Source organism: Nymphalis io, chromosome 30 (assembly GCF_905147045.1).
Source record: "Nymphalis io chromosome 30, ilAglIoxx1.1, whole genome shotgun sequence".
NCBI classification, from domain to species: domain Eukaryota; kingdom Metazoa; phylum Arthropoda; class Insecta; order Lepidoptera; family Nymphalidae; genus Nymphalis; species Nymphalis io.
Window position 1 is genome coordinate 2,380,520 of NC_065917.1, and position 19,911 is coordinate 2,400,430.

At 35.5% G+C, this 19,911-nt stretch overlaps 1 protein-coding gene across 2 annotated transcripts; it reads right to left on the bottom strand.

Moving 5' to 3' along the window:
- Positions 1–631: 631 nt before the first annotated feature.
- Positions 632–19,129, bottom strand: LOC126780093 (heart- and neural crest derivatives-expressed protein 2). 2 transcript variants are annotated; one of them, XM_050504357.1, is made up of 8 exons: positions 19,008–19,129; positions 13,064–13,153; positions 11,358–11,465; positions 10,105–10,194; positions 9,281–9,465; positions 6,757–6,849; positions 5,711–5,851; positions 632–947 (listed from the first exon to the last, which is right to left on the bottom strand). In XM_050504357.1, exons 2-8 carry the CDS (start codon positions 13,146–13,148, stop codon positions 855–857), a joined length of 795 nt encoding a protein of 264 aa, XP_050360314.1. In that variant the 5' UTR covers positions 13,149–13,153; positions 19,008–19,129; the 3' UTR covers positions 632–854. The 2 variants fall into 2 exon arrangements, with proteins under 2 accessions (XP_050360314.1, XP_050360315.1); XM_050504358.1 differs by lacking the exon at positions 6,757–6,849.
- Positions 19,130–19,911: the final 782 nt, after the last annotated feature.

Sequence of the window (19,911 nt, forward strand, 5' to 3'; positions counted from 1 at the left end):
CTGCATGTGTCTAATTTCATTGAAATTCTGCCACATGTGTATTCCACCAACCTTCATTTGAACAGCGTGGTGGAACAAGCTTCCACACTCCGGGCTGTTATTGCTTGTTCGTTTCGTAGTCCATCTTACACGTAAAAGATGCCTCGAACACAATCCCCCAAGCATATGAATGGTATACATATATGAATAATAAATACTGTGATATTATATGACAATACCATATAACTGTCGAATAAAATACTATACAAATTCAAATAATTATATTTCGAAACCATAGCACAGTATTAACATTATATAAAAACTATTTCGTTGTTAGTTTTTTTTTTTATCGATATGCAAAGTTACCCTTTGGAACAAAGATTTATTCACATGTCAACCCATTTGTAACATTGAAGATTATTTACTTATTATATGTTTAATTACTGTAATAGTCTTATATATATTATGTATATACACTTAATAAAAAAACTTTATTTACATTAAAAAAACTAGTAAATACTTATGGTACAAGTTCATTTCATAACAATTAAAAATTAAATATATGATTAAAATTAACTCATTAACATAACTTGATTTAACAGACAAAATAAAAAATATATATTTATAAAGAATATTATTTTTGCATCTGTGGTACATTTTTGACAATCATGAAAATGGTTAAAAAATTAGCGGGAAAAATGCTACACTGATATCAACACTAAATTTAATTTAATTTAACAGATAATCATAAATATATATGCAAGAAATATATAGTAAATACTAATAATCTTATTAAATTAAAATTGCTTTAAAATTAAAATAATTTGACTATAATTACAGTTAAATTAATTTAAGTTACAGTTAATTAATATAAGTTATGTTTGCAAATTCTGTTCGGTTTTCAATTCTAACGCCCAGACGTGTTGAGGCCACCCGGTGCGTCCTTTGCCTTTCTTTTCTGATGAGTTCTGTAAAAAAAAAATATGTCAAATAAAAACAATTTGGCGGGAAGTCAAATATATTTACCGATAACCATTACTTAACTTTACTGACGAAAATTTCTCATGATATTTGACTTTTCGATATAATAAAAGCTATTTTATGTAATTTATTGTAGAAAAAGGTAAATGGTAGTAGGGCTTTGCTTTGTTTCCCCCACGGGGACAGTGGGGGAGTATGTGGCGCCGGTGTCCAAGGCGGCGAGTGCACCACGAACTTGGGAATACCCACAAAAAAAACCAGCGGTACACTTTCCGTCTTAACGAGGAGCGCCACGGGATCGCTTGCGCATGTGTAAGACTAAGTCAGATTGTAATATATAATATTAGATGCGATACGAATTATTGTTAAATATTAATGGAGAGTGTCTGTCATTTTTTTATATATTTTTAATCTGGCAACAAGAACATTGACAGATACTCTTGATGGCGGGAAACTGATAGACTTGAATTCTCTTTACGAGCGTTGCGGATTTCGTGTTGAGATCTAGTTTTTACAGGTGTTAGCATGACGCGCTGACACTTTGTGCACACTCCTAGTTAACATACGGGGGCACTTTTTTCTCCAATCTCAACAAGCGACGTAGATCTGAGTGTAAGGCCAAGCCAGCCAAGCTTGCGGTATTACGACGTCAGTATCACTTTATGAGCCCTAAACTGTATAATGGAATTGACATAACTCTATATATCTACTTACTTCAAGAAAATGTCACAGATGATTGGCTCAATAGTCTAGTCTACGATGAATTAGAAAACTGCTCGAAAATTTAGCCTTATTCACTTTTAAATGTAACATTATTCACTTTACGATATTTCGTAACTTCCGATATAAAACTCTTGTAAATAAATAATCGCACAATTGTTCCCTCGCACATCCACACATAGGTACACTTACATTTCCCATTTGCACACAAATAAAATCCAACAAAAAACAGTAACAGCCTGTTAATGTCCCACTGCTGGGCTAAGGCCTCCTCTCCTTTCTGAGGAGTAGGTTTGGAGCTTTTTCCATTAATATATAATACATATTATGTCCTAATGAAATCCTAGAAGTATTTAGTAATTAAACAAATCCTTAATACACTTGTATGACTAAAGCATTTATTGTAAGGCGCGCTTATTTACCAACCCAATTAAAAAAATCATTTTGCTTCAGATTTTGCTTCAGATTTAGTGAGGAAGATTATTATATTATTATAAATGTAAGTGAGTTTATTTGTTACGAGTTCTTGTCTAAACAACACGTCCGATCATCATTAATTCTTGCCTGAATTTGAACCCGCGACCTACGTTTAAAATACTTTATCTATCCACTAGATAAGGCTCCTCATTTAAAAACTATTTAAATACCATCACAAATGTCAATACCTATAAGCTATTTAAAAAAAAAAACTAAAGTCAACTTGATCCGTTGCTATATTAACAATTAAAAAAAATAATAATGACATTTTTATCTGTGACACAAATTATCTTGTAACAAAATCTCATATATCAATAACAGATTCAAAATATCAATTTCGATTCGTGTTTAAAAAAAAGCGTGTAACCGCATATAGATAATGAAAAAAAAAAGTTACATGTTTTTTTCGTCACACGCGTGATTGCAAGCAGATGAGCCGAGACGCAAAAAAAAAGTTCAAGAGCTCCCGTTTATATTTTTTTTTACTTTAAATAATTTACAAATTTTTAAAGTTACTGTATACACTGGGATGCGTTTTTAAATCTATTATTAGTAAGGCCGGTTTTAAAATTCTGGAAGCCAAGGGGCAACAAATAAGAGCCCAAATTATTCTCCAAATAAATTGAACATATATTTTTTTTAAATTGCCAATGTCTACAGGCGGTGGCGACCGCATACCATCAGGTGGTCCATTTGCTCGTCCACCTACCTATAAAATGAAAAAACCTTAGTTTTTTTACTAATCTGTAATAATCAAAATAGTTTTTTGTGAGTGAATATAGACTCATTCTATCATAGACTTTTATAAAGTCCCTTTTAAGCCCTACAATTTTCTAGATGTTTCGATCTTCTAATGTTTAGCCAGCGTTAGCCTTGTAAGCGTTCGAAAACTGTTATTTTAGAAATACAACGTCATAGGTCAGCCATTTTGTTCATAATATTTACAAATCATATATAAAACCCTTTCTCGTTTATCTGTCTTTTTGTCTGTGAAAATCTTATCAAAATCCGTTACGTATTTTAGAAGTAAGCGAAGATACGAATATAGACAGACAGTGAATTTTTCATTCACCATATAGTGATTTACACACATATTAACAAGGGGAAATTAGGCTAAAACCTTTTTTTAAAAAAAAACAAAAAAAATCAAAATTCTTCATAACTCCGTAAAAAGGAACGGAATATTTACATGACGTTTGAACTAGGTCATTTTTTTTCACCTGTTCGTTTACGTTACACGTAAACAAAGTTTTACGGCTTCCTTGGGCATCTGTTTTTTTAATGTTTAGCACATCCTAAGCACGCGAGGGATACAAATAAAATTCCGTATCACGTTCTGTTATATTTTTTATTATTATTTTATTAAGTTGGGACGATATTATCATTAAGTATATTTATACGAATGTTATATATGCGACAATAATTCTGTGTCTGTCATGGCTAAACCACTGAAGCGATTTTAATGGAATTTTGTATGAATCAAGCTTGAATCCTTCAAAAACGATTGCGATTAAATGACAATTTGTTAATAGAATTGGCCTCTTGGTTCTAACGCGAATTAACCCGAATGCAATGCGAGCATTCAAACTATAAAAAAAAAATTACATTAAGTTAAATTACATTTTTAATAATAATGAAATAAGGTCGAATTTCGACCACTACGGGACCTGCAGTTATTATTATTAGAAACCGCGATCAGATATATTTAATACGTTTATCTCGCTACGAAACAGACTCGGTTTATCGCCGCTAATTTAATATCGGAAAAACACATGGCCCTATAAAATGTCGGGGAAACATAAATAAGAGGAGAAAAGTTAGATGTTATCGAGTTCATTTGTAACTTACAATATAATATATTTGTCAATTAAATTGATAAAGATAAGAAGACACATGCGGCAGAATTTCAGTGAAATTGGACACATGCAGGTTTCCTCACGATGTTTTCCTTCACCGGCAAGCAAGAGACGAATTATAATCACAAATTAAGCACATGAAAATTCAGTGGTGCTTGCCCGGGTTTGAACCCACGATCATCGGTTAAGATTCACGCGTTCTTACCACTTATACTCTACCACTTACCATCTCATGTATAAGATAGAACGATGACAACTAATTATGACGTCACAACGTAATAGCCGAATCGGCGTACAAATATTATTATTATTGTATTAATAGCAATGGGCACCGACAAGCAAGAGATGAATTATCTCTTGCTTGTCGGTGCCCATTGCACACTGAAATTCTGCCACATGTGTATTCCACCAACCCGCATTTGAGCAGCGTGGTGGAATAAGCTCCATACCTTCTCCTCAAAAAAGGGAGATTAGGACTTAGTCCAGCAGTGGGACATTCACAGGCTGTTACTGTACAGTACTGTTACTGTTCTATCTTAAGTAAATAATATTTGCGAGTAACCAAAACCAAATCAACCATTTTTTTATTTTAATCTGTCTGTGTTTTCATCCTGAATAATTTTCGAGCCGTTTCACAATTATTTTCAATAAATATTTCGAGGCAATTTCTGAACTGAAAAAAACAAAGTTCATATACAAAAACCACTTGAAATTATTTCACGAGGGAACGCGCTCCAAGACTTCAAGTGCATCGGGCGCCAGACGTACAGACAAAATTATCTATATTCTGTACAAATGGAATGCATTGATTTTAAAACTACATCTAGTTATATCGAGACTCAATAAAGAAGTGGTCTCCTTTAGGAGGGGTAAATAGGAATAAGACTTAAAAAACAGACATTACTAATATTATATTTAAAAAAGATATGCAAATGTGTGTGTCTATAAACAATCAACATTGCAGTGCAAGTGACATGATTTCAATGAAATTAGACACATGCAGGTTTCCTCGCGATGTTTTCCTTCACCGTCAAGCACGAGATGAATTAAGCACATGAAAGTTCAGTGGTGCTTGCCCGGGTCGAACCCACGATCATCGGTTAAGATTCATCATCCATCTCGGCTCAACAAATTGTCATTTTATCGCAATTATATCGAAGCGCAATCGTTGCCATTTATACGTTTTGCTATTGTTTAATTTAATTATCGACTATTGGTATGAAATTTAACAATTAAGATTGGTTTTGACATAAAAATATATGTCAACACAATATCGGTTCGGTTCCGATCAGAATAAATACAGATGATTCAAAGTCGGATCGGAATTGAATCGGGAACGTATTGGAATCGTTATAGACTAGTAGAACTCGGCTCCTGGCTCACACAACAGTTCTATTTCTGTTTAGCGGTAGAATACCTGATGAGTGGATGTTACCTACCCAGACGACCTCGCACAAAGCCCTACTTAATAATAATGTACTCTGTTGGTAACATGAGAAAATATTACCATCACATAACAGACATGTTCATGCACACAAATGCAAACACTGTAATCCTAACTGAAACTAATTGACTCTTTTAATCTAATCGTTCGGTGAGACCGACTCACTGTTTATGATCTCCTGGTACATTAACACTGTAATCCTAACTGGAACTAATTGACTCTTTTAATATATAATAATATATATTAAATTTACCTGCGACGTGTGATCAGCATTTCTCCTCCTCGGTGGGGTATGGTGTAGTTCAGCCCTGAACCCACCAGCTGGCTCTCCATCCGTTTCCAGAACTTTCAGGAGGTAGGAGATGTAAGACGTGGCGAGACGGAGGGTTTTTATCTGTGTACAAAGAAATATTTCTTAATATGCTTTTATTATATATAACTACTAGCCACCGCACGTGGCTTCCCTGCTTATGGCGGGGATGGGGGGCTAGTACACTATGTGCTTTTATGTACTCCTGATAACGTGTATGCAGAATTTCATGACGATTGGTTGAGTAGATAAGTCGTGACGTATGAAAAGGACAGAGTGTCTGACCTCCCTCTCTTACAAGCGCCCTATGCCGCGTGCAGAAACTAGTAAGCTATATATGTCTTCTGTTCTAAATAATAAAAATTAGTTAGTTGTCTTAGTGTATATATATAAGGAAGGTGTTAAGTATAAAAAATACCCTATGTCCTACCTTGGTATACAAGCCTGCTTCATACAAAATTTCATCAAAATCGGTTCAGCGGTTTAGCCGTGAAAGCGTAACAGATAGAGAGTTACTTTCGTTTTATAATATTAGTTTGGATTTTCAATATAATTACAAGCTTATACGCAAACCAATAAGTTTTGTAGCAAAGTTAACCTTTTTTGGGGGGGTTTGGATTTGGTGGACTTTCGCCTGCCACATGCAGTTTTCCTCAAGATGGTTTCCTTCACCGAGCACGAGATGAATCATAAACACGAATTAAGCATGTGAAAATTCAATGACGCTTCCGAGTTTGAACACAGATCATTTGGTTTGAATAATGAAAGTAGAAAAAAAAAGTTCGAAATATGAAAATTCATATTGTTTGCTTCAAAATTTCAATAACGATAACGTTCAAATTTCGAATAATTAATAGATTTTTTCTTTTTAATTTAATCATCACCATAGAACACACTGAATTAGTTTTATAAGTAATACCTTAGTCAAATGTTATACTAATAAAAAAAAAATGACCAATGGCCATTAATTAAGATAAATGACCACAAACCTTAGTCATCTTTGTGTCAGGTAGGACGCTTGGGATACGATCTCTAAGCTTAGAGAACGCGGTATTGATGCTCTGCGATCTCGGTCGCACCATCTGACAATCGTATAAGTTAGAGTGAGACAGATATATTTACTGTAAATTCTACTTTAACACATAATCAATTCCCATAGGTTTGTAGTGATAAATATAAAATTTCTAATTCAATGCGTGTTTTATGGTGATTGAGAAAGTTACACTCATTTATATTGTATTTAAAATAGGTAGGCAGACTAGCAAATAGGACACCATGATACGTTCACCATTATCCAAAGACATTGGCAATGTAAGGAATATTAGCCATCGCCTACATCGCCAATGCGACACCAATTTTTAAAATAAGTTTCAACGGCCTAAGTCTAACACGAAGCCATATACACCAGCCGGCACTTCACGCCGCCATTTTGTTTATTAGACGCGATTAGTAAAAAGGCGCCAACTCAAAATTCATCTGCATTTCGTAAATATTATCATGGAAGACATTTATTGTCAACTTACGTTTATTTATGATTATCTGAATCTTTACAATGTTATTTAATTTACGACGTCATTTCGCGGTAAGGCGCCAACATTGAAAACATTGAATATCAATTGACATTTTCTGTCTCCCTCGCTCTTGAGAAAGTTATTTAATGATTATCAAATGAATGATTATTTATTTTTTTAATTAAAAAATTTTACATTTTTTTTTTCTCTTTTCTGGCGTGTATCTACGCTATTTGAGCGCAAAATATTCTGCCAATGTCACGTATAAAATAGATGGCACATGATATGAGATTATTCGATTTCAAATTTTGAATCGTTTAAAATTTACAATTTTAATTGTGACATTTCTGATTGTTTTTTTTATCGATTTTTATTATATCAATGATAGTAATTTATAAATTCTTAACATAAAAAATAAAAATAAAAACGTAAAATTTATTTATGGTGTTTTGTTATTTTTTTAATTTATGATTCTATAAGTGTTATGTACACTTGTAATTGACATGTATATTATATCTTATTTCTGGTATATAAGTTCATTTGTAAACGAATTATACACATTTATTGTAAGAGTTTTATTAGAAATAAATGAATGAGTGATTAATTATAAAATTTGTATTGTGAGATGAGATATATGAAGATAAATAGTTCCGTCTTCAACGGTGCTATGACGTGATCTGTGTGATACCGGTGCGGCGACGGTGCGGTTCGTGTGCGTTTTTTATTTATAGTAACTTGCAATTACTGCTGGTGCTCCGGCTTCTCTTACAAACTTTACGCACTTCCCGAGACACGGACATGACATTAACTAAAAAAAATTCCAATCTCCGCGCTATAACTTAAAATCGTGACGGCTAAACCCAATAAGCCGTGCTTCGAACCATCGAACCCACATCACTGAAGTTATATTTGCATCAATAAGAATCCATAAATAAATAATATTTAATATTTCTATACGAGTAATATACAGTACAGTAACAGTACAGTAACAGCCTGTTAATGTCCCACTGCTGGGCTAAGGCCTCCTCTCCCTTTTGAGGAGAAGGTTTGGAGCTTATTCCACCACGCTGCTCCAATGCGGGTTGGTAGAATACACATGTGACAGAATTTCAATGAAATTAGACACATGCAGGTTTCCTCACGATGTTTTCCTTCACCGTTAAGCACGAGATGAATTATAAACACAAATTAAGCACATGAAAATTCAGTGGTGCTTGCCCGGTTTGAACCCACGATCATCGGTTAAGATTCACGCGTTCTTACCACTAGGCCATCTCGGCTTAATATATCTATAAGAAATAATTTATATTACATAATGACGACACAAATAGCATAAATGAAATGGACTTGTTACGCTTTCTAATATATTTCAAATTAAAAAAATGTATATATAATTCGGCTATTGTTGTATATTAATTATTATAAAGGACGAGATATAACAAAAACCCCGATGAGTTTCTTTCGCCGGTTCCTCTCAGGTCTGAGGTGTTTATTTCCGAACCGGTGGTAGGTTTATGACAATCGATATGCAGGTGTAACGCTTCTATATTGAATATTTTTGACTTTGTCTTTAAGATCATAATGAAATTTTGCGTACACGTTTCCAATAGGACATACGGTAGTAAACACCCCCCCCCCCCCCCCCCCCCCCTTACAAAAATAAGTACATTCTTAATTTTTGTTTTTTTTTTTTTTTGAGAATAGGAAGGCGGACGAGTATATGGGCCACCTGATGGTAAGTGGTCACCAACGCCCGTAGACGCATTATAAGAAATATTAACCATCGCTTACATCACCAATGCGCCACCAACCTTAGGAACTAAGATGTTATGCCCTTGTGCCTGTAATAACACTGGCTCACTCACCCTTCAAACCGGAACACAACAATACCAAGTACAGCTGTTTTGCGGTAGAATATCTGATGAGTGTGTGGTACCTACCCAGACGAGCTTGCACAAAGCCCTACCACCAGGGATTAAGATTTATAAAGAATAAAACTCACCTTCGAAAGTTTTGTATCTGGCGGTACATTTGGTATGCATTCTCTTAAGTCTGTGAACGCTGTGTTTATGCTTTGTGTTCGCCGCCTCTCCTTCTTATTGGCTGTTGTTCGTCGTTTGACAACTCTCACAAAAGATGGCGGCGCCCGATCGTAGCGCGGTAACGTTTGCATTTCACAGTCCATGCCTAGGGAGTTATTTTATTATTAACTTATAAATAAATAGCCGAGATGGCCCAGGGGTTAGAACGCGTAAATTTTTACCGATGATCGTGAGTTCGAAAAGCCGAGATGGCCCTGTGGTAAGAACGCGTGAATCTTAACCGATGATCGTGGGTTCAAACCCGGGCAAGCACCACTGAATTTTCATGTGCTTAATTTGTGATTATAATTCATCTCGTGCTTTACGGTGAAGGAAAACATCGTGAGGAAACCTGCATGTGTCTAATTTCACTGAAATTCTGCCACATGTGAATTCTACCAACCCGCATTGGAGCAGCGTGGTGGAATAAGCTCCAAACCTTCTCCTCAAAAAGAGGAGAGGAGGCCTTTAGCCCAGCAGTGGGACATTCACAGGCTGTTACGGATACGGATCGTGAGTTCAAATTCGGGCAAGCACCGCTGAATTTTCATGTGCTTAATTTGTTTTAATAATTCATCTCGTGCTTGACAGTGAAAAAAAACATCGCGATGAAACCTGCATGTGTAACGATTTTCCCCACAAACTAAATTCCACGCTCGCGAAGCTGCAGATGTCAAAATGATTTCGCGCGTATAGCTCTTAAATTGAAAAAAATAAAAATCTGGTGTTTTTTTTTTATATTTACCTGGATTATTCTGCGTGTAATTGTGATGTATCATATTACTGTGATATATTTCGTACGGTTCATTGCTGGCCAGTTGCATTTCTTCGTAACCTGCAACAATTATATATTTCAATGATTATATTCAAACCTACTTGGCGGTAGACTTTTTGCTCAGCCGCCTGGGTTACCAACCACCCATTACATATTCTACTGCCAAACAGCAATACTTAGTACTGTGGATGAGTTACCCAGTGTAACTACACGCACAAGACATAACATCTTAAATACCTACGAGGGAAAGTCAAAAGGTCCACGGAATGGAACGTTTTTTTTTATAGAATAGGTTTTTTTTTTATAGAAGGCGGACGAACTGTTAACGATAGATTACACCGCCAAGACGCCACCAACCTTGGTAACTAAGATGTTATGTCCCTTGTCCCTTATGCCACACGGACTCACTCACCCTTCAAACCGGAACACAACAATACCAAGTAATGCTGGTTTGCGGTAGAATATCTGATGAGTGGGTGGTACCTACCTAGACGAACTCGCACAAAGCTCTACCACCAGTAAAAATGTAGAAAGGAGAGATAAATTTTATTACCTGGTATTCTCCAGGTAGTCAAGGTAGGTAGGATAAATACCAAATTTAAGACAACTCGAGTCATTAACATTTTAATTATCACAAAAAAACGCTAATCATACATAACATCGAGTTTCGTTCGTTTCGTTTCTTACCAAGCATTGAAAAACACGTCAATTATCTTGGGTTAAATGTCATCAGTTTACAGGGACTTGCCCTGAAAAACTATTATTATTACAAGACCTGGTTTATTCAAGCAAGGCAACCTCCCTCGTAAACTAAGGGCTAATATTACTAACCACACAAATTTCACGGGTGGTGTGACTATAACGGCCTATTTGTTTTTTTACACACGGCCATCTGATCCCAAACTAAGCAGAGCTCGTGCTATGGAAACCAAAAAACTGATATACTACATATACTTTTCTTTTATAAATACATACTTATATAGATAATTACACCTAGACTCAGGACAAACAGACATGTTCATGCACACAAATGTCTGTCCTGGGTACCACCCACGCACAACCTTCGGCGTGAAAGACAAGTAACCAACCACGCCAACCGGCCCGCACATCAGCACATCAGCCTACCAATTTTCAATTAAAAAAAATATCTATAAAGCCCTACCAAGTAACAAACAAAACATTTTAAGCTAGTTAAAAAAAATATCTTATCAACAAATACCCACCATAGCTTCTGCCAATATAATGACTGTTGTCATGGTACACATCCTGGGCATCGAACTCATGGGCTTCGCTATTCCCCGGCCAGTACACCCCACCATCCATTGGGCTACCTATGAATAAAATTATTACATTTACAGATAACTAAATTTAAACGTCATGTAATTTTTTTTTTATCAATAACGCTTAGGTATTATACTATACAGTATTAGACTGATATATTTGAGTTGATATTCATTAATATTTATACATTACATATATATAATTGTATATGTAACATACATTAACAGTCTGTGGATGTCCCACTGCTGGGCTAGGACCTCCTCGCCATTTTTGAAGCTTTTTGGAGCTTATTCCGCTACGCTGCTCCAATGCGGGTTGGTAGAGTGCACATGTGGCAGAATTTCAGTTAAATTAGACACATGCAGGTTTCCTCACGATGTTTTCCTTCGCCGTCAAGCACGAGATGAATTATAATCACAAACTAAGCACAGGTTTGAACCCATCGGTTAAGATTTACGCGTTCTCACCACTGGGCCATCTCGGCTTATGGCATATGTAACATGTATTTTTTTTAAAGAAGATTAACGACATGACCCCACAAGATACACAGTGTTTCTGTGTTAGTAGAAAAATCTTTCTCAGCTGGTAGTATATATAGCTTTATAGTAAAATTAAAGTATATTGAAAAAAAGTATATTTTTATTTGATTTGAATTTGGTACTATTTTTAATAATAAGTTCTCGTTTTGCGTTACTTTTGAATGTGTGATTGGTAGATGGGTTTATGTTAGTGTGGGTGAGTATATATGCGTGTGTAGAGATGAATAACGTCTTTCTAAGTAAATAATCGTCTCCTTTTTTTATAGTACAGTTGGCGGTCGAGCATATGGGCCACCTGATGGTAAGTGGTGACCAACTCCCATAGACATTGGCGTTGTAAGAAATGTTAACCATCGCTTACATCAACTAAGATGGTATGTCCGTTGTGCCTGTAATTACACTGTCTCATTCACCGTTCAAACCGGAACACAACAATATGCCGTTTCGCGGTAGAATATCTGATGAGTGGGCGACACCCACCCATATGAGGTTGCACAAAGCCCTAACACCAGAAATGTGAGTGAGTATGTGTGTGTAGATGGCTTCATGTTAGTGTGGGTGAGTCTTTGTTTATACAAATATATACAATTAACGTAGTATAACAGAGTTAATTGACATAGACCTTACGCACCTTGAAGCGGACTGTCAAAACTATGAAAAATATCGAGATAAGATCATAGACAATTTCTAGTACTTTTTATACTTTTGACATATTTCTAGCAGTTTTCGGGCAATAAAAAGTTATTGGGTTTTCTGTCAGAAAATTCTCAGTAGCCGACTTCCAACTTCCAGACTCCGGGCTGGAGTCTGGAAGTTGGAAGTGTGGACACTCCCGTGCCTCGGAAAATACGTAAAGCCGTTGGTCCTGCGCCTGAACTCTTTCCGGTCGTGTCGGATTGCCGTCCCATCGGATTATGAGAGTTAGGGAATAGAGAGTGCACCTGTGTTTGCGCACACACTAGTGCACTATGATATCTCCTGCGTAGTTGGCTAATCTCTCTTGAGATTGGCCGCCGTGGCCGAAATCGGTCTGGAGGACATTATTATTATTATTTATTATTATATTATTCCTAGCAGTGTATGTCTCTCTTAAATGTCTTAGAACATACCTTGATGCGATGGGGGGCAGTAGAAGGGAGGCTCGTACCTATCGAACCCTTCATCAGACGGCGACGTGCTGCCGTAACTCGACATTTGATCTGCAACAAATTAAAGACAATAAATAATGATTTCTCGAAAGAAGAAATGTTTGACGAAAAACCATTTATAAAAATGATTATTTTTACAAGAGTAATTTATTTCCTATTGTAAAATATCTGTATCCACAGGAGAAAAGACGGATAAACTACTCTGGCCTTGAATTAACGCGATATCATTGGTCGAGATGTTTAATAATCTGTGGTGTTCATTATGAATATCCGCAAAAGTTGGTCATATGGTATATTTAAATAGTCAAAATCTCAGACAATGTTATCATCATCATTAACTGAAAGCCGAGATGGCCTAGTGGTAAGAACGCGTGAATCTTAACCGATGATCGTGGGTTCAGCCCGGGCAAGCACCACTGAATTTTCATGTGCTTAATTTGTGATGATAATTCATCTCGTGCTTTACGGTGAAGGAAATCATAATGAGGGAACCTACATGTGTCTAATTTCATTTAAATTATGCCACATGTGTGTGTACCAACCCGCATTGGAGCATAGTGGTAGAATAAGCTCCAAACATTCTCCTCAAAAGGGAGGGGAGGCCTTAGCCCAGCAGTGGGACATTAACAGGCTGTTACTGTACTGTATATTGATTAACGTCATCTTTTTGACGTCCAACAGTGGACGATAAAAGGATGACGTTAATCATGATGACACTCGGATGTCTACAAACTATATATACAATTGCATTGAATTTATCCTATTTAATTCTTAGTTTAACTAAATGAGTAAACTGAGTGAAAACTGAATAGTGAGAAGGTAAAACTAAAGCTAATTATGGTAGACAAATAAACAAAAAGTATAAAGAACATTAACCAATTATATAACTTAAGTCATGTGTGTGTATATAAGCATTATATATTTCGGTTGATTAAGCCGAGATGGCCCAGTGGTTAGAACGCGTGAATCTTATCCGATGATCCTGGGTTCAAACCCGGGCAAGCACCACTGAATTTTCATTTGCTTAATTTGTGTTTATAATTCATCTCGTGCTTGACGGTGAAGGAAAACATCGCGAGGAAACCTGCAAGTGTCTAATTTCACTGAAATTCTGGCACATGTGTTATTCCACCAACCCGCATTGGAGCAGCGTGGTGGAATAAACCCCAAGGCCTAGCAGTAACATCTGTACTAAATAAATACATATCAAAACGGTAAATAGTTAAAATTCAAGCACAGCATCCTTCTGAGCACTACAAGCAAAAAAAACATCTTACGATTCCAATACTCGGAGATGAAACGCTGGTCTATTTTAAGTGAAATGAATTAGCCTTTATCTTAAACACTTGAAAAGATTCAATGAGTCTGTGAGAGCGAGTGCTCAGTCGAACACGTGGGTAAAAAGATAGCGAGTTCGATTCCGAACTGACATTAGACTTGTTCTTAGATTGTTTGTATTTTAAAAAGCTATCTAAATTAGTTATTTAAACTTCTAAACTTTTTATAAATGTAGACTGTGGTGCTAATCTTATGATAATGTTTATTTCTTTAAATATCTATTTTTTTTTTATTTATGGTTAGATTTAGTTTTTAGAATGTTACCTAATAACGTATATAGAAATAATAATATGTAGGAATTTCTGCCAAATAATTAATGCGGTTGTATTTTCTTAAGAGGTCAATTAAATTAATTAATTGTGACAAAATTACTATGAAAGAGTGTATTGATGTAATTGCCATTGACGAATCTATTTTTTTATATTATAGGTTGGCGGACGAGCATATGGGCCACCTGATGGTAAGTGGTCACCAACGCCCATAGACATTGGCATGTAAGAAATGTTAACCATCGCTTACATCGCCAATGCGCCACCAACCTCGGGAACTAAGATGTTATGTCCCTTGTGCCTGTAATTACACTGGCTCACTCACCCTTCAAACCGGAACACAACAATATCAAGTACTGCTATTTTGCGGTAGAATATCTGATGAGTGGGTGGTACCTACCCAGACGGGCTTGCACAAAGCTCTACCACCACTGAAATCATAAATAAATAAAAGGAACTTGATAATTTATTCTGAATAATCAACATAATATTCAGTCAGTATACAAATTAGGACTAAGTTTATAAACAAAAATTAAAAAAGAAGTTAAATTATTTAAAAAAAAAAACATAAAATTAAAAAAAAAGTGTGCGTTCGGGGGACCCCCGTCAGGAACGAAGTGCTTTGCGATATTTCTTCGACTCGAAACGTGTTTTAAAATGTAGACAAATCGCGTATCACTTTGACGTTTAGCGATCATGTCCAGGGTTTTTGAGCTGATTTCTCTCTCTATCGTCAATAATTTGACATACGAAAGAAGGAGACAGAGCATCCATTAATCACACTGTTCAAGATAAAATTACATCTGTCAAATATTATTTTAATTTTTCTTTTCGTTAATAGATGGCGCTAGTTGTATTTTAAATCGCGCTATAACTATTTATCTTTGTAAGTACTTAACAAGGCTTGGCCTGTTTTAAATGAGCGAACGATAAAGCTCTCAGACAAGTAGGTAGTATCTACACACACACATATTCGGTGATTGTATTCTATAATTAGTCAACGTACTACAGAGTATTTTGTGTTCACTCCCGTGCCTCGGAAAGAACGTAAAGCCGTTGGTCCCGCGCCTGAACTCTTTCCGGTCGTGTCGGATTGCCGTCCCACCGGATTATGAGTTTTTTTTTTTTTTTTTTTATAGAATAGGAAGGTGGACGAGCATATGGACCACCTGATGGTAAGTGGTCACCAAACGCTCTTAGACATTGGCATTGTAAGAAATGTCAACCATCGCTTATAGCCAATGCGCCACCAACCTTGGGAACTAAGATTTTATGTCCCTTGTGCCTGTAATTACACTGGCTCACTCACCCTTCAAACTGGAACACAACAATAGGAAGTTAGGGAATAGAAAGTGCACCTGTGTTTGCGCACACACTTGTGCACTATAATATCTCCTGCGCAGTTGGCTAATCTCTCTTGAGATTGGCCGCCGTGGCCGAAATCGGTCTGGAGGACATTATTATTCTATGATTATTACATTGGGTAACCCCAAACACACTAAAAAAATCTAATTATAAAAAAACACTCAAAAAGGATATCCTTTAAATATTATGTTGATGAACGGTCAATATTATTATTATATATAAGAGTAATAAACTGTATGTGTGTTTGTAACGTAATATAAACATATGAACAAAATCTGGTCCACACGTGTCGGTTTTGAAGTTTAATAAAAGTTATGAAGTCTGACGTTCAGATCGGAAGTAACACGATTCTTACTATTATTTTAAGCATCAGGCTCAGTGGTTGAAACACGTGGGTTTTTACCAAAGATTACGGGTTCAAAACGTAATCAGTGTGTCATTTATGAGTTCTTACAGCCAATTATATATCAAATTTAATATTATTATTTGTTATTGTATTAAGTAGGTAGAAACGCAAGTGGGTTAGATAGGAAGTGGTCACCGTCCATAGACTTTGTAGTACAGTACAGTAACAGCCTGTTAGTGTCCCACTGCCGGGCTAAGGCCCCCTCTCCCTTTTGAGGAGAAGGTTTGGAGCTTATTCCACTATGTTGCTAAAATGCGGGTTGGTAGAATACACATGTGGCAGAATTTCAGTGAAATTTGATACATGCAAGCTTCCTCACGATGTTTTCCTTCACCGTCAAGCACGAGATGAATTATAAACACAAATTAAGCACATGAAAATTCAGTGGTGCTTGCCCGGGCTTGAACCCACGATCATTGGTTAAGATTCACGTGTCCTAACCACTAGGCCATCTCGGCTATTATAGACATTGGCATTGTAAGAAATGTTAACCATCGCTTACTTCGCCAATGCGCCACCAACCTTGGGAGCTAAGATGTTATGTCCCTTGTGCCTGTAATTACACTGGCTCACTCACCCTTCAACCGGAACACAACAATACTAAGTATTGACGCTTAGCGGTATAATGAGTCGCTGTTACCATTCAAACCACCGCTGCCACCAAGTAAACATAATAACTAACCATCCCTTCCATTAATACTCGAACCCTAGACCTTAAGCTTTGTTATATAATATTTATTTATCTAATATGTCGTTTTGTTTAAACATTTTAAATATTATTATTATTATTTTATTTTCATTTTTTATTCAATATGAAATATTTTCCTTTTTCTTGAATTAAAAAAAAAAACCTCACTGTTTTAGTAATGCTTGCATGTTTTCTTTTATTTTAGCCTATTGTGCGTGTTAGAAATTGTATTAACTTTTATTATTTAAGTAATTTTATCTCCTTTTACCTTTTACTGCACTGAATGTAGCGCTTGTATTGGCAGCATATGTACAAGGCGTAGATTGAAAAGCAGCCTAGCTGGGACTACGACCTTTTCACCAAATTATCAAATATCATATTGGTAACTCTTTTTTTAAGTTTTTGTACTTTAATTTTTTTTGTCATCGTTTCTTTTTGGTGAATAAAGTTATTTATTATTATTATTATTTATTACATTAGCTGTAAAAATCTGCATTAATACTATTAACGAGAAAGTTACGCTTTCAAGACTAAACCACTGAACCAATTTATCTATTGCTAAACAAATTCCCTCCCCGTTTATCTGTGTGTCTGAACGCGACGCATAAAATACTGAACTGATTTTCATGCGGTTTTCACCAGTGATCCGAGTAATTCACGAGGAAGGTTTACGTGTATAATTCATTAATGTTTCGCGTAAATTGGTTGAAATATGAATGTTTGTTGAAGATGTCGTAAAATATACCGACTGTGAGCTTTACCAATAGAGTTATATGTATTACGATAAATGCTTTATGTATACCATTATATAGCCGTGCGAAGAAGAACGGGTAACTAGTATCTTATATATTAAATGACAATTGTTGTACATATATACACACACACACACATATATATATATATATATATATATATATATATATATATATGTGTATTACGGTTATCTAGCAAACGGCTCCATACGATTCGACACTTTTATATTTAGATTAGGTATTGCTATGTATTATCCAGGTATATAAGCGTTCTGATCTAGGTATAAAGTCAAGAAGAAAAGGCAAATAAAAAAATGTACTTACTAGAGAAAAGCCGAGATGGCCTAGTGGTAAGAACGCGTGAATCTTAACCGATGATCGTGGGTTCAAGCCCGGGCAAGCACCACTGAATTTTCATGTGCTTAATTTGTGTTTATAATTCATCTCGTGCTTAACGGTGAAGGAAAACATCGTGAGGAAACCTGCATGTGTCTAATTTCATTGAAATTCTGCCACATGTGTATTCTACCAACCCGCATTGGAGCAGCATGGTGGAATAAGCTCCAAACCTTCTCCTCAAAAGGGAGAGGAGGCCTTAGCCCAGCAGTGGGACATTAACAGGCTGTTATTGTATTGTTACTAGAGACGAGCGAAGAAAATAAACGAACACCAGAATCTCAACGCTTTCTATGGTGAGTAACGTGTTTGTTCTTACCGAATACCGTTTGCTAGATTGTTATAAATATATAAAAAACAAAAGACTAATAAGAATTGAGCTATATATATATTAAAAAATATTTTTTATTTATTTTTTTTTTATTTTAATAATGTTAGGTACATTCAACAAACCGCTTACGATGGTATATTGTCACTACGGTCATAGACATTGACAATGTTAGAAATATAACCTAACCATTGTGTACATCACCAATGCGCCTTGGGCACTAAGATGTTATGTCCCTTCAAACCGTAACACAACCATATTATTGGTATTTCGCAATAGAATATTTGATTCGTGGGTGATATCAAAGCCTACCGAGAAATAATATTACAAAATCACAAGAATTAATATAAAAAGATAACTTACTTTTTTTTAAATAACCACAAAAACAAATTCACATTACACAAAATTCGAAATCGACCTTTTTGAAAAGAAAATTTGTCCACTGAAAAATATACGTATTTTTTTTAAACTCATACATATAACAATACTTGTTAACACGTCTATCTGTTACAAAGGCGGCGTTAATACTGATTTTGAACCATTACACCGGGAAGGTGGAACCGCCTCTATAGGGCGGAGTTAATCAGAAAGAGATAGATGATAAAATATTCTTATAATGTATAAGAGAGACAGTGATGGATAGAAAACCATACATTTTTGAACGGAAAAAATATATTTATATCGTCATAGTGTCATCATTGTCTTTGTATTTGAAACAATTAAGAAAATTGATTAACATTTAAGAAAAATATAAAAAAATTAAAAACACGACTCCCTTGCCAAAATACTAAAAGTAAAATTAAAAAAAAAAAAATCCAGCGTCAGCGGGATGACGTAAGCATTCGAACGAAACCCCGTACATCCAAATCTATTCATTTATTAAAAAGTTATAGCTTTATACGTGACATTGACAGAATAATTTGAGCTCAATAGCGTAGAAACACGCCAGAAAAGAGGAAAAAAAAAGGTAACGTGGAATAAAGAAACTCAAATATATACATAGATAAACACTGATAACATTAGATAATTTTTTTTATTTAAAAAACAAGTCATGAATCACGTCATGTCAGCCACTGTAAGAAATATTAACCAACCTTACCAATGCGGCACCAACCTTGGGAATTAAGATAGGTTTTCCTTGCGCCTGTAGTAACACTAGCTCCTCCAAACTGCATACTTTACTTACCTATATGATAAAGGTCAAATGAAATCATAATCCTTTATCTAACATAGAAGCGTTACACTTAAGTACTTATTGATTCTCTAA